The sequence below is a fragment of the Artemia sp. Qi Xiang Cuo genome, chromosome 2, assembly GCF_049724085.1.
Source record: "Artemia sp. Qi Xiang Cuo chromosome 2, ASM4972408v1, whole genome shotgun sequence".
In the NCBI taxonomy this organism is placed as follows: Eukaryota; Metazoa; Arthropoda; class Branchiopoda; order Anostraca; family Artemiidae; genus Artemia; species Artemia sp. Qi Xiang Cuo.
In genome coordinates, this window is record NC_142795.1 from 85,172,585 (window position 1) to 85,199,849 (window position 27,265).

Sequence of the window (27,265 nt, forward strand, 5' to 3'; positions counted from 1 at the left end):
TGCAATCAACAAAGGCAACTTCATACTTTCCCTCGAATTTGATGGCGGGGTAGAATTTTTTCCGGCTTGTTTTATTCAAACCATCATAGAGGATGTCAGAGACATTGGAAATGAATGTCACATACAAATCATTAGGCATTGTGAACGTCTTCAGCGGCAATCTAAGAATCGAAATCAGAGTTCTATCCTAGCCAACGAACAAAAAACTGTCTCTCACCCTTGCAAGTTTGACTCTTTAAATCTTTTCAATTTGATATATTCAACTGGTTTTAACTTTATGTAATTCAAAATCGTAAAAAAACACCAAAAATCTCTTCATCTTTCAAATCACGTAGACGATACGTTAGAGGTTTAGTGTCTAAGACTTTTTAACGCAAGTTTAATTAATGCAAGTTTAGAAAAGCAAGATTAATTAATGCAAACTTGCGTTAATTAGGTAAACTAAACTACTTTGGACTATTTTAGGGGGGGGGGGGCCCTACACTGGCTGTTTATCATTTTTGTTTTTCACTTAGTGATATTTATTTTCTCCGATTTTAGTTCCTATGTGACTTGATAAAGGCTAATTACCTGTTTTGGGAGAGAGCAGAGATAAGAGCTAATTTCGTTTTCAATCAATGTTTTAGCATAAAATGCTCAGACCTTTCCTGAACTTTAAAAAATAAACAGCTCTCTTTGAAAATCTTTGCACTTTGTGAATTTATATAGCGATAAGGGTTCCTGATTGAGACCAATTTTAGGACTTGGGTTCTAATTATTGGTTGCTGTGGTAAAAGTTGCCACAATAGCCCTATCCAAGAAAATACCAACGTTTGTTAAGAAGTGTTTTTCGTAAAATTCTTAGGGAGTTTTCAGAAAATTGAAGGACATAACACATTTTAGTGGTAAAATTTAGTGGCATATTACGAAGTAAAATTTAAGAATCTGGAAATCGAGAGACGTACCTATCAAGGAAAATATACTAGCAAGTAATTATTTTAGTTTTAGTAGTTTAAATATTTGAATATCTCTTTTTTTGAACAAAGGGGAAAAATTTTTATAAACTTGTGTTTGATTATCTCCTTAATGAGCTCCTCAGTACTACAGACAATAAAAATCAAACCAATATCAATAAACATATGTGAAAAGTGGAAGTGACTATATTTAATTTAGATGCAAGTCTACATTCATGCCCACCACGTAATTTCACTTTGAGAAGAAATTGATAGAACTTTTAAAACTGAAATATCAATGCGAAGCGCCGAATATCATAATCAAATTTCGTCGCTTTATGGCATTGTTCAAACAAAACTTATTTTCAACTTGATTATCGTTGTAAATTCATTCTTTGTCTTTCTTTCCATTCTTAAGCCAATGTTATATTTACTTTTTACAGTAAATGCCATTTCGTTTCTACCAGATTTCTACTTCTGTTCATGAATAACGAAGAAGACCAGTTTCCAGTCAGCGACTTGTGAATTTTTGAACTCAATAATAGGCTCGAATCTGTTAAATTCAAGCTGTGATTTGAGAAACACTGATGACAAAATTAATGTTTACGGTCAACATTGATCGCACCGGCGGCGCGCCGCCGGTAAGATGCGGCGGCGCGCCACCGATGTCTTACCGGCTGCGCGCTGTTTTGGCCCCACCGCCGCCGGTCTTCCCTCATCGGCGCGGCACCGGGGTCTATATAAATATAAATATATATATATAATATATATATATATATATATATATATATATATATATATAATATATATATATATATATATATATATATATATATATATATATATATATATATATATATATATATATATATGTGACTAGACATCTAAGAGAAAATTCTGTACGATATATATATATATATATATATATATATATATATATATATATATATATATATATATATATATATATATATATATATATATATATATATATATATATATATATATATATATATATATATATATATATATATATATATATATGTGACTAGACATCTAAGAGAAAATTCTGTACGATATATATATATATATATATATATATATATATATATATATATATATATATATATATATCATACAGAATTTTCCTCTTAGATGTCTAGTCACATAATGAAAAAACACAGAAGTTCACAAATGATAACACAGTGACTTTTTTTGTAATTGTTTGAAATCAAAATTATATTGAAAAAAATAAACAGGAATCTAACATTTCTCCCCTTTCTCCAAGTTTTCAGCAATTATTTAACAAGCGTTTATTTTTAATAATGAATCATCGATTACCCGTATGATTACATCGCATGGCAACCGTGGATAAATGGATTGAAAAGTGAATTTTAACGTGTTGTATTTACATTAAATTATTACATTAATATTCTTCCAGTTTTACCAAATTATAATCTAAAGTTCTTCTAACCCAACTAGGTCACATGGAACATAATACTCTTATTGTATGTGAGCTTGACCTTTACCTGTTAAGAAAATTCCTTGGAGAAAAAGAAAAGAGACGGATTTTATTAATTAACTTTTTGACGGAATTAACTTTTTTCTTTAGCCAGTTTTTTTCTATTTAATCTAATTAAGAAATGATCTCTACAATTTCCAAAGACAAAAATTAAATTGCATACACTTAGTATGCATTAATGATATGTTTAATAGTATATATTATGATTTCATCCCCCATCTCATTAGTCAAGAAGTACCAAGGTAGCCATAAATAAAAATTATTTGCTAATCATATTATCGTTAGCAAATTAAACAAAAAAAAAGAAAAAAGAAAGGAAACATTGCTTTACCTTACTCTTGAGTTAAGAAAAGAAAAACTAACCTGAAGAATTTAAGTTTGTGTTTGGCATTCCTTCTGTCCTTTCCATTGCCAGATTTCCAGTGAGCTTCAGAAAAATCAAAATTAATCATGTGAATGTGGGCACTTTCCTTATAGAACCAGGATGGACTTGAAGTCCAAAAACACATAAATACATCGCTTAGTAATACCAATATTGCTATTATAAAATTTTAATTCAATTCAGTAAATAGATAAAAATCGCACCGAACCACAGCACCTCCAAATCCCAGGGCATGATACAGAGGAGGGAAGGACAAATAATTTCGCAAAACAACAAAGAAAATTTCCCTTTTCCCTCAATACAACAAATTAAGAAATAGTTTACTACAGTATCATCTGTAATAACATAGATTGGGCATAAACAAGCTTGTTTCTTGTTGTTGTTTTTTCCTAGATCCGCATTCTGTTTGCAAAGAATGCGAATTCACCTCAAACTCAAGTAAAAACACAAATAAGAAATCTGAACAAGCTGAAAAGCTTGACGCATTTGGGGAAAACTTTTCTAAAGACTATTAGCTGTTGAAAAAAGGGACATTCAATTAGATTAAAAGAGGTAAAATGAATTATTTGACAAAATGACACTGATTTGTATAGACAGAAATAGCTAGATAGACATGATGAAACAAAAATTGAAAATTTACCTTAGTAAATATTACCTTCATTTTTGCTCAGGAAGTTAAAAAGTTGAGCAAAAAAAATGAAAAGGCGATTTTCACTGATATATTTAAGACATATGGTGACATTAGTAATTAGATAACAAACCAACGCAAGTGAAAGTCAGGACGAGGTCAAAGCTGGCAAGATTAAACGGAATGCAGCTAAACAGCAATTACAAAATCCATTTAATTTGTAATGTATAAGTTTCTTTGACCTGCTGTAATATATATTATAAATGTTATTAACCTGGTAAATTTAACCAGGAGTGGTGACCTGGGGTTTTATGATCTATCTTTTTTTCAAATAAATATACTCTTCATTTTTAATAGATCCCATTTATGGCGTGATTGTAAGAGACTTTATAGAACCTATACAAACTATATTAAGTCGAAGAAATTATAGACACTAGCTTTTGTCTTGTTCAGTGAGTAACAGCAGTTCTGTGGTTAGATTATTAGTTGTAATTATTTGTTTTGTTTTTTCTTTTTGTTTCTCCAGTGTGTTTAGTTGTCACTTTTTCAGATGTTTTTTTTACTGTTTTTTCTTGCTTTAAGTTTTCTTTTTTCTTTGAGAGAGGCTCCCGGACATGAAGCCGAAACATTCGTTTTTTCTTTATTCATAAAACAATAAGCAGGTAGGGATTTCTAAGTCAGTGAAACTTGTTCAAACCTCAGTTGAATATTTCGGCCCTATATCCACGGACTGTCCTCAGTAAAACACATAAAGGTTGCATTTTACTGTAACTCTTGTTTTATTTATATATATTTTTCTGAGGAAGTTACTGGGACCAACATATTCACTTGAAGTTTGAGCAAGTTTTACTATCTTAGAAATATTATTTACCTGCTGTTTGTTTTTAACGTTATTAACTTTTTAAAGAAAAAAAGAAAGAGACATGTGTCTCGACCTGTAAACTAACTGAAGAAAAGTCCATAACCAATCAAGTCCCCCTACCCCAAAAGCAATCACATTCAAAAAGCATTCCAAAATATGACATAAAGAGTCTTGTCTGTAGTCACATGTTGAAATAAATACCCTCAATTCATAGCTTCTTTTTTTAGCCTCCATCCCAACTTTTAGCTCTTTTTACACATGGATGACAATCTGAAGTCTCTTTTTGGATATTTTTACATATATGCTCAGTCTGACAAAAGGAAACTTTTTGAGACAACATGCAGCCAAAAAGACTTGAAACTGCCTGATGTAAAAAGATTGAGAACCACTATTATAGATAATTGCTCTCTGAGCTGTAGCTACAAACAAGTAACTTACATTTTTGTTTCCTAAGAAAAATTTTTTTCTTTTTTTTTCTTTTTTTAGCTTTTTGTAGCTTTTGTACATGAAAGTGATACTGATAATTTAAAAAGTGTAGAACCCGAATACAAATACTTAACAAACACGTGCATTGGTGGCGGTAGTGTAGCAGTGGCATATAAACGTCAATTTGAGCCAAAAAATGTCAGAATCGGCGAAGAAGGAAGAATTATCAGTTGTGTGATAAATAGAAGAACATTTTCAATGTTTATGCCCCATGCGGATCCCAAAATACGAAAAACAGAGATAAAATCTTCCCGCAAAGCATTGCGGCATTTATCCCCCAAAATACTGATGAATTAACATTACCTGGAGATTTCAACTGTGTAACAAGTAAGAAGGAAGCCATAGCCCGTGCAACAAAAAGTATTTTAACAAAAAATAGGAAATACATGAGAAGACAAAAAGACATTGTTTGTAGTCCCATATTTTAGATGATAAGCCACCATTTATTGCATCTGATCATACATTTTTCATCAAACATAAACAGGTTAACTCAACCTACACTATTCTTCTTGTAAATAACCAAAAGGGGAAAGAAAGTTTCAAAATAAAAATTTAAAATCAATGATTTGCTACAAAAAAAAAAGAATATCTAAAAAAGTGAAAACAACAAAATAAAAAATAAATACTTACATTTTCACTGCCATAATCAAAATCTTCTCCCTCATCTTCAAATAGACTTGAACTATTGTTTCCACCCTCATGAATACCTATGGCAAATTCATGTTTGACTATCTAGAAAATAATACAAACAGAATTGAATGAATGTTTTCCCAGTAATTTTAGTTTTCCAAGTTAATTGGAAAAACCTTCTGGCAGATTTCCAACAGATTTGGCTAAGGAACCCAGCATACTGCAGGTCTCCCACGGCATCATCATAGGAAGTTTTTCCTAAAATTGCGCCCCATGTAGTTTTTCCCGCTCATAAAAGAATTTCACTTTTTTGACTTTACGAAAAACAAAGTAATGAATATGAAGGCGACAAACGGGTGTATGGCCAGTAAACGAAAACGAAGAGAAACAAAAAAATCCATCGAATATTTCATCAGTATACAACAAGGTGTCTTCGGCGTAGAAAAAAACTAAAAAGTAAAACTAAAAAATATAACTAAAAAAATATATATAAAACTAAAACAGACTAAAATAAAAATATAATATACACTTACTTAGCTTTTGCTGCTTGTCGTTTAGGTTTGTTACTTGTACTATTCTCTTGGACATTTTGCAAGACTTTGTTTTTGAATACAGGTTCATTTTTTAAAATAATATCACAAATAGGTTTAATATTTATATTACCAGGATCTCTATTAATTGATAAACCTGCGAAAATGTGTTTTTTTTTCTAAACAGCCCATTGAGTGAAACCTTGATCTTTTAAAATTAATGTTGCTTCCTCGAACTGTGCACAATGGTCCGGCTTATGAAAGATATGTTTTGCTAGAGCTGAAGTAGAACTTTCCGGGGGTTTTGTAAATTTTGGAGTATTATCTATTGAGTTCCGGTGATAAATAAACGTTCCAGAAATAGTTGGTGCGTTCGACCAACGTAAAATTTTCCGCAAGAGCAAGGAATGCTGTACACTCCACTTGCCAAACTGTTACGTGTTATATCTTTACCAGAACTTAGAAAGTTACTCAATGGCCTGATAGATTTAAAACAAGTTGCAATATTATGTTTCAATAGTCCGTTTAATTTTCTCCCCAAGAATTAGTATGTTAGGTAAAGAAACATATCTATTGGAAATTGTAGGGTACAAGAGTTGAGAACCTTCATTTTCATTACTTTTTTCATGCTTAATCTGCCTTTTCTTTATTATTTCATCTACAAATTTTACAGGATACCAGTTACAAAATTATTTAGTAATGTGATAAAGACCTACTGCGTCATTGGCGCTTTACTGAAAACCAATTTTATTACAAATATTTTCTTCTGTACTTGATATTGAAAATAAACATTAAAATTATAGTAAAATTTTTCACTGATGAGCTTTCAGCAATTAATATCATTATACATCAAATATTCTGTTTAATTTTTTTGTTCTTTCTAAAGTTGTTCAAGACGATTCTAGTTTCACTACAAACAAGAGTTTGGATACTGCCCCCTTCTTTAACTGTAAATAAAAACCAAAATCCTACTGCGTCATTGACGCTTCACTAAAAACGAATTATACTAAAAATATTTTCTTTTCCAGTCCTAACAGCATTAAAAATAAAAATAAAATTACAGAGAAATAAATTCTTGAACTTTCTGAACTTTCTTGAACTGATGGATCTTTCTACAATTAATATCATTATATATCAAATATTCAATTTGATGTTGTTTATACTTTCCAGGACTGTTCAAGACGCATATAGTTTTCAGTAAAGCGCCAATGACGCAGTAGGTTTTAGACGTTTACGGTGAGAGAAGGAGGCGATACCCAAGCTCTTGTTAGTAGTGATTTTTGTTGTTCGTTTCAAGCTTGATTTGCATATTCAACATAAGTTTCATTCGTTTTAAGATTTATTTATTCATTTGCATTAATATCTATTGTATGTTTGTTTGCATTGATTGTTTATTACAGTTCTGTTCGTTCTAAGTTTCATTTACGCTTCAAGAGCAAAATATTTTTTTTCGTTTTAAGCTTGATTTTCATATTTAATTTAACCATTACTCGCTTTAAGATTTATTTATTCATTTATATTATTACTTGTTGTATGTTTTTTGCTAACATCGTTTATTTTATTTATATTCGTGTTGGGCTTAATTAATTCTGTTATAGTAATTTCTGGTCGTTTTGAGTATGAATTTTAAAAGGTAATTTTATATTCTGAGCTGAAGTTTAAAATGGCCTTTACTTTTCTTTGAAAAACTTATATTTCGGAAAGTATTTTTAATTAATTTTTGTTCGTTTTTTATTACAAAAAGTTTAAAGTTTTTAAAAATTCCTTATTTCAAAATCAAACTTTTTAAAAAAATCAGATGTTTATCAAAGTATCAAAAATTGGGATCGAAGTATCAAAGTGAAAAAATGGGTTTGTGTCAACCTCGGAGTTTTTATTATCTGATGTTTGAACTATTCTTAACAAAATGGCTATCTCAAAATTTTATCGGATGGGTTTGGGGAAAAAAGCGCGTGGGGGGGGGGCTAATTACCCTTCGATCTCTTTTGACTCTTTAAAACTGAACTATAACTTTCTATTTTCAATCAAAGAAGCCCTCTCTGAAGTTTATACGAGCATTCCTTATACAAGAGCCATATATACCCCCAGAATATAACTTACAACGCCTGTCCCTGGGGGGTTGTGTCGACCCAGAGTTTTAATATCTGATGTTTGAACTATTTTTAACAAAATGATCACCTCAAATTTTTATCGCATGGGTTTATCTATCCAATACACCCAAAGGCGTGAGTATATACCAAGGTACTACTTTGCTTGCGCCCCCGTACCAAACAGGTTTTTTTGGTAGGTAAACAGGTCATTACACTCGGTCATTACACTCTTTGTCAAGAGGATTTACGCAATTTCAAAGTATAACTTGATTGGTGAGTAGGATTTGAATAAAAGGAATAGTTTTCTTTACAAATCATATTAGTAAGAGAATTGAATTCAAAGAGAATAGTTTTTATTTGCAAGGATATTAGTGTAGAAAAAAAAATTAAACAGGTCATTACACTCGGTCATTACACTCTTTGTCTCTTTGTCAATAAGATTTGCGTAATTTCGATTGATTTTTTGGACAATTGCCTTTAGTCAAGACTAGTTTTTTGGGAATGTGTCGTTGCTAAAGCTAACTCTCATTGGAAAAAGGGGTATAAAGCTTTTTGTTTTTGATAAGAATTGCACAATGAATGTATCGTTTGACGTGGGCATTTTTTATGAGCCAATCAGAGATTGTTCAATATATGATAACTTGATTTGTGGTTGGGATTTGAATAAAAGAAATGGTTATGTTATTTGCTTGCATGTATAGGAATTCCCAAGTTATTTGCTTGCGTGTATAGGAATTCCCATGTTATTTGCTTGCATGTATATGAAATCCCATGTTATTTTCTTGCATGTATAGGAATTCCCAAGTTATTTTGATTGCGTGTATAGGAATTCCAATGTTATTTGATTGCTTTTATAGTAATGCTCTTGTTATTTGCTTGCATGTAAAGGAATACCCATGTTATTTGCTTGCGTGTATAGGAATTCACAAGTTTTTTGCTTGCATGTATAGAAATTCCCACGTTATTTGCTTGCATGTATAGGAAGTCCCATGTTATTTGCTTGCGTGTATAGGAATTCCCATGTTATTTGCTTGCATGTATAGGAATTCCCATGTTATTTGCTTGCTTGTATAGGAATTCCCATGTTATTTGCTTGCATGTATAGGAATTCCCATGTTATTTGCTTGCATGCATAGGAATTCCCATGTTATTTGCTTGCATGTATAGGAATTCCCATGTTATTTGCTTGCATTTATAGGAATTCCTATGTTATTTGCTTGCTTGTATTTTGTGTTAAAATAAGTAGTTTTTATATCTCTTAAAAGAGCTTTAAGGGGTATGAGAGACTCAGTTGCCAAATTCCGTGTGATGTTAAACTTCCGATGGTTAAGAAAGCGTAACAGGTAATTAAAGTATGAGAAATGGGATGCTATAAGTAGAATGAATTTAAGTAGAAACATTGTGACGTAAAAATAACTCAATTATTTGCTTGCGTGTATAGGAATTCCCATGTTATTTGCTTGCTTGTATTTTGTGTTAAAATAAGTAGTTTTTATATCTTTTAAAAGAGTCTTAAGGGGTTTGAGAGAATCAGTTGCCTAATTCCGTGTGATTTTTCTTTACTTGATGGTCATTAAAAACGAAATTTTGTGTTAAATAAGTCGTTTTTGTATATTATAAAATATCTTTAAGGGGTTTGAGAGACTCAGTTGCCTAATTACGTGTGATTTTTATTTACTTGATGGTCATTAAAAACGAAATTTTTGTGTTAAATAAGTAGTTTTTGTATCTTTTAAAAGAGCTTTAAGGGGTTTGAGAGACTCAGTTGCCTGATTCCGTGTGGTTTTACTTTACTTGATGGTCATTAAAAATTAATTTTTTGTGTTAAATAAGTAGTTTTTGTATCTTTTAAAAGAGCTTTACAGGGTTTGAGAGACTCAGTTGCCTAATTCCGTGTGATTTTTCTTTACTTGATGGTCATTAAAAATGAAATTTTTGTGTTAAATAAGTAGTTTTTTTATCTTTTAAAAGAGCTTTACAGGGATTGAGAGACTCAGTTGCCTAATTCCGTGTGGTTTTTCTTTACTTGATGATCATTAAAAACGAAATTTTTATGTTAAATTAGTAGTTTTTGTATCTTTTAAAATAGATTTCCGGTGATTGATATACTCATTTTGCGTATTAAATTTGATTTTTGTTTTCATTGTTTTCATTTTTTGTATCTTTTAAAAGATCTTTACAGTGTTTGAGAGACTCAGTTGCATAATTCTGTGTGATTTTTCTTTACTTTATGGTAATTAAAAACGAATTTTTTGTGTTAAATAAGTAGTTTTTGTATCTTTTAAAAGAGCTTTAAGGGGTTTGAGAGACTCAGTTGCCTGATTCCGTGTGGTTTTTCTTTACTTGATGTTCATTAAAATAGAATTTTTTGTGTTAAATAAGTAGTTTTTGTATCTTTTAAAAGAGCTTTAAGGGGTTTGAGAGACTCAGTTGCCGGATTCCGTGTGGTTTTTCTTTACTTGGTGGTCATTAAAAACGAAATTTTTGTGTTAAATAAGTAGTTTTTGTATCTTTTAAAAGAGCTTTAGGGGGATTGAGAGACTCAGTTGCCGGATTCCATGTGGTTTTTCTTTACTTGGTGGTCATTAAAAAAGAAATTTTTGTGTTAAATAAGTATTTTTTTTATCTTTTAAAATAGCTTTACGGGGATTGAGATACTCAGTTGCCTGATTCCGTGTGGTTTTTATTTACTAGATGGTCATTAAAAAAGAAATTTTTGTGTTAAATAAGTAGTTTTTGTATATTTTAAAAGAGCTTTACAGGGTTTGAGAGACTCAGTTGCCTAATTCCGTGTGGTTTTCCTTTACTTGGTGGTCATTAAAAACGAAATTTTTGTGTTAAATAAGTAGTTTTTGTATCTTTTAAAAGAGCTTTACGGGGATTGAGAGACTCAGTTGCCGGATTCCGTGAGGTTTTAATGGACTTGCTGATCATTAAAAAAGGTATTTTTGTGTTACAGACGTAGTTTTTGTATCAATTTTAAGTGCTTTACGGGGTGCGAGAGACTCAGTTACCGTATTCCATGTGGTTTCCATTTAGTCGATGGTCATTAAAAACGAAATATTTTTGGTAAATAAATAGTTTTTGTATATTTTAAAATTGATTTACGGGGCTTGAGAGACTCAGTTGCATGAGTACGTTTTATTATTCTTTACTTTAGTGTCATTAATATAGTAATTTGTGTGTTAACTAAGTATTTTTTGTATATTTTAAAAGAGCTTTAAGGGGTTTGAGAGACTCAGTTGCCTGATTCCGTGTGGTTTTTCTTTACTTGGTGGTCATTAAAAACAAAATTTTTGTGTTAAAGAAGTAGTTTTTGTATCTTTTAATAGAGCTTTCAGGGGTTTGAGAGACTCAGTTTCCTGATTCCGTTTGTTTTTTTCTTTACTTGGTGGTCATTAAAAACGAAATTTTTTGTGTTAAATAAGTAGTTTTTGTATCTTTTAAAAGAGCTTTACGGGGATTGAGAGACTCAGTTCTACCTTATCACAGTTACATTTTCATGATTTTGCAAAGTTCATTTTGAATTTCTTTCGTTGAAATGCAAGAGTTGGAATGGTTCACTAGTGTTTGGTAGTGGTTTATCTTGTTACAGTTACATTTTCTTGATTTTTCAAAGTTCATTTTGAATTTTATTCGCTGAAATGCAAGAGTTGGAATATTTCAGTAGTGTTTGGTTGTGGTTTACCTTGTTACACTTAAATTTTCTTGATTTTTAAAAGTTCATTTTGAATTTCTTTAGCTGAAATGCAAGAGTTGGAATATTTCAGTAGTGTTTGTTTGTGGTTTACCTTGTCACAGTTACATTTTCTTGATTTTTCAAAGTTCATTTTGAATTTCTATATCTCAAAAGAACGAGATTGAATATTTCAGAAGTGTTTGGTTGTGGTTTACCGTGTCACAATTAAATGCTCAAGTTTAGTCAATGTACATATTGAATTTCTTTCGTTGAAATGCAAGAGTTGGAATATTTCAGTAGTGTTTGGTTATGTTTTACCTTGTCAGAGTTACATCTTCTTGATTTTTCAAAGTTCATTTTGAATTTCTTTTATTGAAATGCACGAGTTGGAATATTTCAGTAGTGTTTGGTTGTGGTTTACCTTGTCACAGTTACATTTTCTTGATTTTTCAAAGTTCATTTTGAATTTCTTTCGCTGCAATGCAAGAGTTGGAATATTTCAGTAGTGTTTGGTTGTGGTATACCTTGTCACAGTTGCATTTTCTTGATTTTTCAAAGTTCATTTTGAATTTCTTTCGTTGAAATGCAAGAGTTGGAATATTTCAGTAGTGTTTGGTTGTGGTTTACCTTGTCACAGTTACATTTTCTTGATTTTTCAAAGTTCATTTTGAATTTCTTTAATTGAAATGCAAGAGTTGGAATATTTCAGTAGTGTTTGGTTGTGGTTTACCGTGTCACAGTTATATTTTCTTGATTTTTCAAAGTTCATTTTGAATTTCTTTTGTTGAAATGCAAGAGTTGGAATATTTCAGTAGTGTTTGGTTATGGTCTACCTTGTCACAGTTTCATTTTCTTGATTTTTTCAAAGTTAATTTTTAATTAATATATTTTAATTGAACTTGTTGTAATAGTTCATTATTGTTTGTTTGTTGTTTAACTTGTCAAAGTTACATTTTCTTGATTTTTCAAAGTTCATTTTGAATTTCTTTCGTTGAAATGCATGTGTTGGAATATTTCAGTAGTGTGTGGTTGTGGTTTACCTTGTCACAGTTTCATTTTCTTGATTTTTTAAAATTTCATTTTTAATTTCTTTCGTTGAAATGCAAGAGTTGGAATAGTTCAGTAGTGTTTGGTTGTGGTTTACCTTGTCACAGTTACATTTTCTTGATTTTTCAAAGTTCATTTTGAATTTCTTTCGTTGAAATGCAAGAGTTGGAATATTTCAGTAGTGTTTGGTTGTGGTTTACCTTGTCACAGTTACATTTTCTTGATTTTTCAAAGTTCATTTTGAATTTCTTTCGCTGAAATGCAAGAGTTGGAATATTTCAGTAGTGTTTGGTTGTGTTTTACCTTGTCACAGTTACATTTTCTTGATTTTTCAAAGTTCATTTTGAACTTCAGTAGTGTTTGGTTGTGGTTTACCTTGTCAAAGTTACATTTTCTTGATTTTTCAAAGTTCATTTTGAATTTCTTTCGCTGAAATGTAAGAGTTGGAATATTTCAGTTGTGATTGGTTGTGGTTTACCTTGTCACAGTTACATTTTCTTGATTTTTCAAAGTTCATTTTGAATTTCTTTCGCTGAAATGCAAGAGTTTGAATACTTCAGTGTCACAGTTAAATTTTCTTGATTTTTCAAAGTTCATTTTGAATTTCTTTCGTTGAAATTCAAGAGTTGGAATATTTCAGTAGTGTTTGGTTGTGTTTTACCTTGTCACAGTTACATTTTCTTGATTTTTCAAAGTTCATTTTGAATTTCTTTCATTGAAATGCAAGAGTTGGAATATTTCAGTAGTGTTTGGTTGTGGTTTACCTTGTCACAGTTACATTTTCTTGATTTTTCAAAGTTCATTTTGAATTTCTTTCGTTGAAATGCAAGAGTTGGAATATTTCAGTAGTGTTTGGTTATGGTTTACCTTGTCACAGTTACATTTTCTTGATTTTTCAAAGTTCATTTTGAATTTCTTTCGTTGAAATCCAAGAGTTGGAATATTTCAGTAGTGTTTGGTTGTGGTTTACCTTGTCACAGTTACATTTTCTTGATTTTTCAAAGTTCATTTTGAATTTCTTTCATTGAAATGCAAGAGTTGGAATATTTCAGTAGTGTTTGGTTGTGGTTTACCTTGTCACAATTACATTTTCTTGATTTTTCAAAGTTCATTTTGAATTTCTTTAGTTGAAATGCAATAGTTTTAATATTTAAGTAGTTTTTTGTTATTGTTTAACATGTAAAATATACATAATATAGATTTTTAATAGTTCAATTTTTTTTTATTTCGAGGAAATGCAAGAGGTGTACTATTTGAGAAGTGTTTTGTCGTGGTTTACCTTGTCACAGTTACATTTTCTTAATTTTTCAAAGTTCATTCTGAATTTCTTTCGTTGAAATGCAAGAGTTGGAATATTTCAGTAGTGTTTGGTAGTGGTTTACATTTTCACAGTTACATTTTATTGATTTTTCAAAGGTCATTTTGAATTTCTGTCGTGGATATGCAAGAGTTGGAATATTTCAGTAGTGTTTGCTTGTGGTTTACCCTGTCACAGTTACATTTTCTTGATTTTTCAAAGTTCATTTTGAATCATTCAAGAAACGTGATTAAACACGTTTTTAAACTACATGCTATTTGCATGCCTTTCCTTGGCACCTTTCCAAACGAGCGGGGATTCCCCGCTGGTTCCTACACATTGCAAAAAGTGAGCAGTACGAAAACTCCACATTTTCAACCAGACTGGTTTTTTAGACAACACACCCACAGAGATGACACACACACATAGAAACGAGACACGCACAGACACGACACACAAACAGAGTCATAGTGAGAGAGATATCCAAAAGTTGGGTTGACCTAGGTTCACTTAGAGTGGCGCGCCACTCTAAGTGAACCTAGGTCAACCCAACTTTTTGGATCTCTCTCTCACTATGACTCTGTTTGTGTGTCGTGTCTGTGCGTGTCTCGTTTCTATGTGTGTGTGTCATCTCTGTGGGTGTGTTGTCTAAAAAACCAGTCTGGTTGAAAATGTGGAGTTTTCGTACTGCTCACTTTTTGCAATGTGTAGGAACCAGCGGGGAATCCCCACTCGTTTGGAAAGGTGCCAAGGAAAGGCATGCAAATAGCATGTAGTTTAAAAACGTGTTTAATCACGTTTCTTGAATGATTCAAAATGAACTTTGAAAAATCAAGAAAATGTAACAGTGACAGGGTAAACCACAACAAAACACTACTGAAATATTCCAACTCGTTAATTACAACTAACTAAATTCTAAATTAAATTTGAAAAGTCAAGACAATGTAACTGTGACAAGGTTAACCACTACCAAACACTACTGAAAAATTCAAACAAGAGCATTAACACGGCAGATTTACAAAATGATATTAGAACACAAAATAAAATGGATCTGGGTACCGTATAAACTAAACCACCCACTAGTGACATTGGTAGACTATGGAATTTAAACGACAGAAAGTACAATTGAACTGAGAAAAATGCAGAAAATGTTACTGTGACAAGGTAAACCACAACCAAACACTACTGAAATATTCCAACTCTTGCATTTCAACGAAAGAAATTCACAATGAACTTTGAACAATCAAGAAAATGTAACTGTGACAAGGTAAACCACAACCAAACACTACTGAAATATTCCAACTCTTGCATTTCAATGAAAGAAATTCAAAATGAACTTTGAAAAATCAAGAAAATGTAACTGTGACAAGGTAAACCACAACCAAACACTACTGAAATATTCCAACTCTTGCATTTCAACGAAAGAAATTCAAAATGAACTTTGAAAAATCAAGAAAATGTAACTGTGACAAGGTAAACCATAACCAAACACTACTGAAATATTCCAACTCTTGCATTTCAACGAAAGAAATTCAAAATGAACTTTGAAAAATCAAGAAAATGTAACTGTGACAAGGTAAACCACAACCAAACACTACTGAAATATTCCAACTCTTGCATTTCAACGAAAGAAATTCAAAATGAACTTTGAAAAATCAAGAAAATGTAACTGTGACAAGGTAAAACACAACCAAACACTACTGAAATATTCCAACTCTTGCATTTCAACGAAAGAAATTCAAAATGAACTTTGAAAAATCAAGAAAATGTAACTGTGACACTGAAGTATTCCAACTCTTGCATTTCAGCGAAAGAAATTCAAAATGAACTTTGAAAAATCAAGAAAATGTAACTGTGACAAGGTAAACCACAACCAAACACAACTGAAATATTCCAACTCTTGCATTTCAGCGAAAGAAATTCAAAATGAACTTTGAAAAATCAAGAAAATGTAACTGTGACATTGTAATCCACAACCAAACACTACTGAAATTCAAAATGAACTTTGAAAAATCAAGAAAATGTAACTGTGACAAGGTAAACCACAACCAAACACTACTGAAATATTCCAACTCTTGCATTTCAGCGAAAGAAATTCAAAATGAACTTTGAAAAATCAAGAAAATGTAACTGTGACAAGGTAAACCACAACCAAACGCTACTGAAATATTCCAACTCTTGCATTTCAGCGAAAGAAATTCAAAATTAACTTTTAAAAATAAAGAAAATGTAACTGTTACAAGGTAAATCACAACAAAAAACTAATGAAATATTCCAACTCTTGCATTTCAGCGAAAGAAATTCAAAATGAACTTTGAAAAAATCAAGAAAATGTAACTGTGACAAGGTAAACCACAACCATACACTACTGAAATATTCCAACTCTTCCATGTAAACCATAGATATTCTATATGAACTTTGAAAAATCAAGAAAATGTAACTGTGACAAGGTAAACCACTACCAAACACTACTGAAATATTCCAACTCTTGCATTTCAACGAAAGAAATTCAAAATGAACTTTGAAAAAATCAAGAAAATGAAACTGCGACAAGGTAGACCACAACCAAACACTACTGAAATATTCTAACTCTTGCATTTCAACGAAAGAAATTCAAAATGAACTTTGAAAAATCAAGAAAATAAAACTTTGACAAGGTAAACCACAACCAAACACTACTGAAATATTCCAACTCTTGCATTTCAATGAAAGAAATTCAAAATGAACTTTGAAAAATAAAGAAAATGTAACTGTGACAAGGTAAACCACAACCAAACACTACTGAAATATTCCAACTCTTGCATTTCAACGAAAGAAATTCAAAATGAACTTTGAAAAATCAAGAAAATTCAACTGTGACAAGGTAAACCACAACCAAACACTACTGACATATTCCAACACTTGCATTTCAGCGAAAGAAATTCAAAATGAACTTTGAAAAATCAAGAAAATGTAACTGTGACAAGGTAAACCACAACCAAACACTACTGAAATATTCCAACTCTTGCATTTCAACGAAAGAAATTCAAAATGAACTTTGAAAAATCAAGAAAATGTAACTGTGACAAGGTAAACCACAACCAAACACTACTGAAATATTCCAACTCTTGCATTTCAACGAAAGAAATTCAAAATGAACTTTGAAAAATCAAGAAAATGTAACTGTGACAAGGTAAACCACAACCAAACACTACTGAACTATTCCAACTCTTGCATTTCAGCGAAAGAAATTCAAAATGAACTTTGAAAAATCAAGAAAATGTAACTGTGACAAGCTAAACCACAACCAAACACTACTGAAATATTCAAAATCTTTCATTTAATAGAAAGAAAATAAAAATGAACTTTTATAAATCAAGATAATGTAACTGTTACAAGGTAAACCACAACCAAACACTACTGAAATATTCCAACTCTTGCATTTCAGCGAATGAAATTCAAAATGAACTTTGAGAAATCAAGAAAATGTAACTGTGACAAGGTAAACCACAACCAAACACTACTGAAATATTCCAACTCTTGCATTTCAAAGAAAGAAATTCAAAATGAACTTTGCAAAATCATGAAAATGTAACTGTGACAAGGTAAAACTGAGTCTCTCAATCCCCGTAAAGCTATTTTAAAAGATACAAAAACTACTTATTTAACACAAAAAATTTCGTTTTTAATGACCACCAAGTAAATAAAAAACCACACGTAATCAGGCAACTGAATCTCTCAAACCCCTTAAAGCTCTTTTAAAAGATACAAAAACTACTTATTTAACACAAAAATTTCGTTTTTAATGACCATCAAGTAAACAAAAACCACACGTAATCAGGAAACTGACTCTCTCAACCACATTAAAGATCTTTTAAAAGATACATAAACTACTTATTTAACACAAAATTTTATTTTTTAATGACCATCAAGTAAAGAAAAACAACACGGAATCAGGCAACTGAGTCTCTCAATACCCGTAAAGCACTTTTAAAAGATACAAAAACTACTTATATAACACAAAAATTACGTTTTTAATGACCACAAAGAAAAGAACATAAACACAGACTAAGGAAAAAGAGTCTCTCTCACGCAGTACAGCTATAATAAAAGATACAAAAACAACTTATTTAACACAAAAATTTCGTTATTAATGACCAACAAGTAAAGAAAATCCACACGGAATCTGGTAACTGAGTCTCTCAATCCCCGGAAAGCTCTTTTAAAAGATACAAAAACTACTTATACTTATTTAACACAAAAATTTCGTTTTTAATGACCACCAGGTAAAGGAAAACCACACGGAATTAGGCAACTGAGTCTCTCAAACCCTGTAAAGCTCTTTTAAAAGATACAAAAACTACTTATTTAACACAAAAATTTCGTTTTTAATGACCATCAAGTAACGAAAAACCACACGTAATAAGGCAACTGAGTCTCTCAATCCCCGTAAAGCTCTTTTAAAAGATACAAAAACTACTTATTTAACACAAAAATTTCGTTTTTAATGACCACCAAGTAAAGAAAAACCACACGGAATCCGGAAACTGAGTCTCGATATCCCATTAAAGTTCTTTTAAAAGTTAAAAAATCTACTTATTTAACACAAAAATTTCGTTTTTAATGACCACCAAGTAACGGAAAACTACACGGAATTAGGCAAATGAGTCTCTCAAACCTCGTATAGCTCTTTTAAAAGATACAAAAACTACTTATTTAACATAAAAATTTCTTTTTTAATGACAATCACGTAAAGAAAAACCACACGGAATCAGGCAACTGAGTCTCTCAAACCCCTTAAAGCTCTTTTAAAAGATACAAAAACTACTTATTTAACACAAAAATTTCGTTTTTAATGACCATCAAGTAAAGAAAAATCACACGTAATTAGGCAACTGAGTCTCTCAAACTCTGTAAAGCTCTTTTAAAAGATACAACAAATGACCACAAAGTAAAGAAAAATCACATTGAATCCGGCAACTGAGTCTCTCAATCCCCGTAAAGCTCTTTTAAAAAATACAAAAACTACTTATTTAACATAAAAATTTCGTTTTTAATGATCATCAAGTAAAGAAAAATCACACGGAATTAGGCAACTGAGTCTCTCAATCCCAGTAAAGCTCTTTTAAAAGATACAAAAACTACTTATTTAACACAAAAATTTCGTTTTTAATGACCATCAAGTAAAGAAAAATCACACGGAATTAGGCAACTGAGTCTCTCAAACCCTGTAAAGCTCTTTTAAAAGATAAAAAAACTACTTATTTAACACAAAAAATTCTTTTTTAATGACCAACAAGTAAAGAAAAAACACACTGAATTAGGCAACTGAGTCTCTCAAACCACTTCAAACTCTTTTAAAAGATACAACAACTACTTATTTAACACAAAAATTTCGTTTTTAATGACCATCAAGCAAAGGAAAATCACACGGAATTAGGCAACTGAGCCTCTCAAACCACTTAAAACTCTTTTAAAAGATATAAAAACTACTAATTTAAACACCAAATAAATTATTTAATGACCATCATGTATAGAAAAATCACACGGAATTAGGCAACTGAGTCTCTCAAACCCCTTAAAACTCTTTTAAAAGATATAAAAACTACTTATTTTAACACAAAATACAAGCAAGAAAATAACATGGGAATTCCTATACACGCAAGCAAATAATTGAGTTATTTTTACGTCACACTGTTTCAACTTAAAATCATTCTAATTATAGCATCCCATTTCTCATACTTTAATTACCTGTTTCGCTTTCTTAACCATCGGAAGTTTAACATCAAACGGAATTAGGCAACTGAGTCTCTCAAACCCCTTAAAACTCTTTTAAAAGATATAAAAACTACTTATTTTAACACAAAATACAAGCAAGCAAATAACATGGGAATTCCTATACACGCAAGCAAATAGCATAGGAATTCCTATACATGCAAGCAAATAAGATGGGAATTCCTATACACGCAAGCAAATAACAAGGGAATTCCTATACAAGCAAGCAAATAACATGGGAATTCCTATACACGCAAGAAAATAACATAGGAATTCCTATACATGCAAGCAAATAACATGGGAATTCCTATACACGCAAGCAAATAACATGGGAATTCCTATACATGCAAGCAAATAACAAGGGAATTTCTATACCTGCAAGCAATTAACATGGGAATTACTATACACGCAGGAAAATAACCTGGGCATTCCTATACCTGCAAGCAAATAACATGAGAATTACTATACACGCAAGCAAATAACCTGGGAATTACTATACCCGCAATCAAAAGAGCTTGGAAATTCCTAATATTGCAATCAAATAACATGGGATTTCCTATACCAGCAAGCGAATAACATGGGAATTCCTATACACGCCAGCAAATAACTTGGGAATTCCTATACATGCAAGCAAATAACATAACAATTTCTTTTATTCAAATCCCAACCACAAATCAAGTTATCATATATTGAACAATCTCTGATTGGCTCATAAAAAATGCCCACGTCAAACGATACATTTATTGTGCAATTCTTATCAAAAACAAAAAGCTTTATACCCCTTTTTCCAATGAGAGTTAGCTTTAGCAACGACACATTCCCAAAAAACTAGTCTTGACTAAAGGCAATTGTCCAAAAAATCAATCGAAATTACGCAAATCCTCTTGACAAAGAGTGTAATGACCGAGTGTAATGACCTGTTCAATTTTTTTTTCTCCACTAATATCCTTGCAAATAAAAACTATTCTCTTTGAATTCAATTCTCTTACTAATATGAATTGTAAAGAAAACTATTCCTTTTATTCAAATCCTAATCACCAATCAAGTTATACTTTGAAATTGCGTAAATCCTCTTGACAAAGAGTGTAATGACCGAGTGTAATGACCTGTTTACCTACCAGAAAAACCTGTTTGGTACGGGGGCGCAAGCAAAGTAGTACCTTGGTATATACTGGCGTGGAGGGCGGGAGGGGCTAGTTGCCCTCTGATCTTTTTTTAATCCAAGAAAATGAACTAGAACTTTTAATTTTCATTCATATGAGCCCTCTCTGAAGTTTATACGAGCATCCCTTTCATAAGAACCATATACGGCCCCAGGACATGGCTTACAATGCCTGCTCCCCGGCCCTAAGGGATTGTGTCGACACCGGAGTTTTTGTTATCTGACCTTTGAGCTATTTTAAAAAAATGGTTATGTCAAAATTTGTATCGAATGGGTTTGGGGAAAAAAGAACTTGGGGTGTCTAGGGGCCGACCGATCTCTTTTGACTCTTAAAAATTGAACTAGAACTTTCAATTTTCATTCAAATCAGCCCTCTCTGAAGTTTATTCGAGCACCCCCTCCAAAAAAAACATATATGTCTCCGGGGCATAACTTGCAGCGCCTGTCCCAGGGCCCTGGGTGGTTGTGTCGACACAAGAGTTTTTTTTATCTGACCTTTGAATTATTTTTAACAAAATGGTCATCTCAAGAATTTTATTGGATACATTTGGAGGAAAAGGGGCATGGTGGGGATAGTTGCCCTCTGATCTCTTATGATTCTTAAAAACTGAACTAGAAATTTCGATTTCCAATCAAAAGAGACCTATCTGAAGTTTATACGAGCATCCCTTCCATAACAGCTATATATGCCCCCCAGGCATAACTTAAACCGCCTACCCCGGGCCCTGAAGAATTGGGGGGTTTGACCCCCCCCCCCCGGAAATGTTTGCCTGACACGTAAAAACGTAACAAAAATTGATATAAACAAATTTTGTATGCGTTTTTGGAGTTTTTTGTGTAAACCCTCCCTCCCCCATCCCCCCCCCCCGATATTTTTTTTAGTAAAACCCCCTCCGAAAAACATCCTGAGTACGGCCTTGCCTGGGGGGTTGCGTTGACATAGGAGTTTTTCTTATCTGACCTTTGAACTATTTTTAACGAAATGGATATACGTAAAGTAGTTTTTGTTATATGGTCTTTGAACTACTTTTAACAAAATGTCTATCTCAAAATTTTCATCAGATGGGTTTGGAAAAATAAAGCGTGGGGGTGGGGGCTAGTTGACCTAGGATCTCTTTTGACTATGAAAAAGTGAACTCGAACTTTCAATTTCCCATCAAATGAGCCCTCTCTGAAGTTTATACGAGCATCCCTTTCATAAGAACCATATATGCTCCAGGGCATAGATTACAACGCCTCCCCCCGGGCCCTGGGGGGTTTTTTCGACACCTGAGTTATTATTATCTGACTTTTGAAATTTTTTTAACTTAATGGCTATCTCAAAATTGTTATCGGATGCATTCGGGAAAAAAGGGGCGTGGGGGCTAGTTGCCCCCCAATCTCATTCGACTCTCAAAAACTGAACAAGAGCTTTCAATTTCCAATCAAATGAGCACTCTCTGAAGTTTTTACGAGCACCCCTTCCATAAAAACTACATACTCCCCCAGGGCATAACTTACAACGCCTGCCCTCGGGCCCTGGGGGGCTGTGTCAACCCCGGAGTTTTCGTTATATGGTATTTGAAGTATTTTTTTTTTTAATGGCTGTCTCAAAAGTTCTTATCAGATGGGTTTGAGATAAAAAAAAAAGGGCGTGGAAGGGGGAGGGGGCAAGGCACCCTCCAATCTCTTTTTACTCTAAAAAAGTGAACTAGAACTTTCAATTTCCAATCAAATGAGCCCTCATTGAAGTTCACACGAGCGTCCCTTCCATAAGAACCATATATGTTCCCAGGGCATAACTTACAACGCGTGCCTCCGGGTCCTGGGGGGTTGTGTCGACACCAGAGTTTTTGTTATATGATCTTTGAACTATTTTTAACAAAATAGCTATCTCAAATTATTCGGATGCATTTGGGGAAAAAGGGCGGGGGGGGGGCTGGTTACCCTTCGATATCTTTTTACGCTTAAAAAGTAAACTAGAACTTTCCATTTCCAATCAAATGAGCCCTCTTTGAAGTTTATAGGAGCAATCTTTCCATAAGAATCAAATATGCCCTCAGGGCACCACTTATAACCCTTGCCCTGAAGATTGGGGGGGGAGTGTCCTGCTCAAAGATATAATTTTCAGAACTTTCAATTACGTTGAACAAAATGGCTATCTACAAATTTGATTGGATGTGTTTGGGGAAATGGTGGGCGTGGAACAGTGTTAGTTGCCTTCCAATCACTTTCGACTATTAAAAAGGACACTAGCCATTTAAATTGCTAATCAAATGAGCCCTTTTTGAAGTTTCTACGACAAAGCTTTCTATAAAAACCTTCTATGCCCCCAGGGCATACTTTACAACCCTTGCCCTGAGGGTTGTGGGGGAGTGTCCTCCTCAGAAACATAATTTCTATCTGGAAATCAACTACGTAGAACAAAATGGCTCAATCAAAATTTTGATCGGATTTGTTTTGGGTACTCGTGGGTGTGGAAGGGGTCTTCGATACCTTCCATTTACTATTGAACCTTTAAAAGGGTACTAGAACTCTCGATTTCCAATCAAATGAGCCCCCTTACAAGTGTCTTAGACGACCCCTTCCATGTGGAGTGCCTCTGGAAAAAAAATAATAAAAAATAAATAAATAATAAAAAATTTAAGAAGTTGTTGCTTTTGTTGTTATTATTTTTTTTCTTTAGTATATTATCTTTTTGTTTCCTCTTTTCGCATTTTTGTATACTCTGTCATTGCACATTTATTGTATACGACGGGTTTTCAATATATATTATATTATATATATATATTATTATTGGAGACGTATGGCCTTTACTATAGGCAACGCTATAGCGTTGCCTCTGATTGATGAATTGAAAGAGAAGATCTTAATCCTTGTTGCTTTATATATACCTCTGGTCCTAACTCAAAACAAAGATTTGGCAATTTCCCCAGAAATAATAAACCTTAAACATACCAGGGTCTCAAATGATAGTCTTGTTTCTTGGAAATCATGCTTATCAGACAATTTTTTTTTCTACATCAAGGACGCACTTTTTAGAAAAAATAACAAACCTTTTTCGAGAAAAAATAAATACATACATAATTAAATACACAATTACACTTCTGTCATATATAGTATAAATGTTATTAACCTAGTAAATTTAACCTGGAGTGGTGACCTGGACTTTTATGATCTTCCTTTCTTTAATAAGATAAAGTCTTCATTTTTAATAGATCCCATTTACCGAGTGATTGTAAAGAGACATTAGGCCCGTTTTTTAGCACTAAGATCTTACATCTAAGATCTTTCATCTTTCTGCAAAGATTATCGTTTTTTCAACTCATCGTTGTTCTGAAATCTTACAGCTCACTGATGTTAGCAAAAAGCATGAAAGACGCCATCTTTCTGCAATATAAAACAATGAAGAGAGAACTTTGATGATCTACTCATCATTGTTCTCAGACCGCTGATCAGAGCAGAATGATGAAAGATGTTTGCAAAAGAACGCCATAAGATGTAAGATCTTAGTTCAAAGATTTCACTTTTAAGCGTTTTCTGACAAAAGATGTAAGATCTTAGCACATTGATGAGTTAAAAAACGGCCCTATTATAGAACCCATAAAAATTATAGTAATTCACATAAAAACTCAGTAAAACACATAAAGGTCACATTTTACTGTAAGTCTTGTTTTATTTATATATGTTTTGCCGAGGAAGGCCCTTGGATACGGGGCCAAAATATTTACTTGAAGTTTGAGCAAGTTTTACTATCTAAGAAATATTGTTTTACCTGCTGTTTGTTCTTAACAGTATTAACTCTTAAAAGAAAAATAAAAAGACATGTGTCTCGACCTAAAAACTAACAGAGGAAAAAACTTCCTTAAAAGGAAAAGTCCGCAACCAATCAAGTCCCCCTACCCCAAAAGCCATCACTTTCAAAAAGCATCCCAAAATATGGTATAAAGGGTCTCGTCTGTAGTTTCTTGTTTAAATAAATAGACTCATATTATAACTTTTTTTTTAAAGAGGACCCCCCCCCCCATCTGAACTTTTAGCTCTTTTTTAACATGGATGCCAATCTGAAGTTTTCTTTTGATATTTATTTATTTATTTACATATATATATATATAATATATATATATATATATATATATATATATATATATATATATATATATATATATATATTAGACTTACTTAGACTTAGGTCCTCCTACGCCTGGGGGCGCATAAGGCAGGCAACAGTGATTCGCCACGACGACCTGTCCTGAGCCTTCAACCATAGCTCCTCCAACGAGGACCTCGCCAGTCGCCTCCTTCATTAGCGACCTGCCAAGGGTCATTTCGGTCTCCCTGATTTGCGGAGACCGGGGGGTGTCCAACACCATGCATCGTGCGGCAGCCTTCCTTCCCCATTCGCACCATATGCCCCCAATACATCCATCGCCGCTTTCTAATAAGATCAAGGATGGGGGTATGATTTGTCATACGATAGATTTCATCATTTCGTATTCTTTCTGTCCAATGTATATTTAGGATAGACCTTATAGATGCTCTAGTTGAGCAAAGTGATGCCCAGGTGCCAGGCTGTACATATACCAGACCACATTACATTATTCTTGCTTTAATTGGGAATATTTATTATTTCTCCAAGCAAGGTATGATATAGACCCAGCCAAGGGTTATCCGGCACAGTATTTCTCTTTGATCATATTCCAGGCATCTACCGCTGATATTTTGTCCCTCACTTCTCAATTTCCTACATCCAGTTCCATGTTTGTGGTATGACTGCATTTCCGACATTGATTTGGTTTCGTTAGTATTTATGGAGAGTCCGACAGCATTTGCCATACGACCGAGTTCATTAATGTTGCGTTGCATATTCTAAATGTGTAATAAGCGCATATATATATATATATATATATATATATATATATATATATATATATATATATATATATATATATATATATATATATATATGTATATATATATGTATATATATATATATATATATATATATATATATATATATATATATATATATATATATATATGGTCGTGCGCGCGCGCGCGCGCGCGCGCGCGCGCGCGCGCGCGCGCGCGCGCGCGCGCGCGCGCGCGCGCGCGCGCGCGCGCGCGCGCGCGCGCGCGCGCGCGCGCGCGCGCGCGCGCGCGCGCGCGCGCGCGCGCGCGCGCGCGCGCGCGCGCGCGCGCGCGCGCGCGCGCGCGCGCGCGCGCGCGCGCGCGCGCGCGCGCGCGCGCGCGCGCGCGCGCGCGCGCGCGCGCTTTATTACCCACACACACACACACACACACACACACACACACACAATATATATATATATATATATATATATATATATATATATATATATACATATATATATATATATATATATATATATATATATATATATATATATATATATATATATATATATATATATATATATATATATATATATATATATATATATATATATATATATATATATATATATATGCGCTTATTACCCACGACCCAGAAGATATGCAACGCAACATTAATGAACTCGGTCGTATGGCAAATGCTGTCGGACTCTCCATAAATGCTGAAGAAGACCAAATCAATGTCGAAATGCAGTCATACCTGACTTCTAGCCGAAGGACTTTTGGTTAACAACGAGGAAATTGAGGAAGTGAGAGAGTTCAAGTATCTCGGCAGCATTCTTACGCAAGATGCCAATTCCGAAAGAGAAATACCGTGCCGAATAACATTGGCTGGGTCTGCTTTCAGCTACCTTAGAAATCGTTTGGAGAAATAATAAATATTCCGCAGAAGTTCAAAGCTTATGATCTGTAATAGCAATGTGGCCCCTGGGTCCTTATGTACGGTTGCGAAACTTGGAACATCACTGCTCAACTAGAACGATGACTCCAGGCATTCGACGATAATTGCCTAAGGTCTATCCTAAATATAGGTTGGACGGAAAGAATACAAAATAATAAAATCTATCGTATGACAAATCATACCCTCTTCCTTGATCTCATTAGAAAGTGCCGATGGATTTATTGGGGGCATATGATGCGAATGGGGGAAGGAAGGCTGCCGCACGATGCATAGTGTTGGACACCCCCCGGTCTCCGCAAATCAGGGAGACCGAAATGACCCTTGGCAGGTCGCTAATGAAGGAGGCGAAGCTGGCGAGGTCCTCGTTGGAGGAGCTATGGTTGAAGGCTCAGGACAGGTCGTCGTGGCGAATCACTGTTGCTGCCTTATGCGCCCCAGGCGTAGGAGGACCTAAGTCTAAGTAAGTC

The 27,265-nt window shown here is 33.2% G+C and overlaps 1 protein-coding gene across 1 annotated transcript in view; it reads right to left on the reverse strand.

Annotated features, from left to right (window-relative positions):
- LOC148955727 (uncharacterized) overlaps nt 1-27,265 on the reverse strand; it is a 136,647-nt gene that overhangs the window by 41,176 nt on the left and 68,206 nt on the right. The window contains exons 4-5 of the mRNA XM_089103741.1: nt 5,443-5,544; nt 2,818-2,881 (exon numbers count right to left, since the gene is read on the reverse strand). Coding sequence (XP_088959867.1) covers nt 2,818-2,881; nt 5,443-5,544 — 166 coding nt within the window. The remainder of the gene's footprint in view (nt 1-2,817; nt 2,882-5,442; nt 5,545-27,265) is intronic.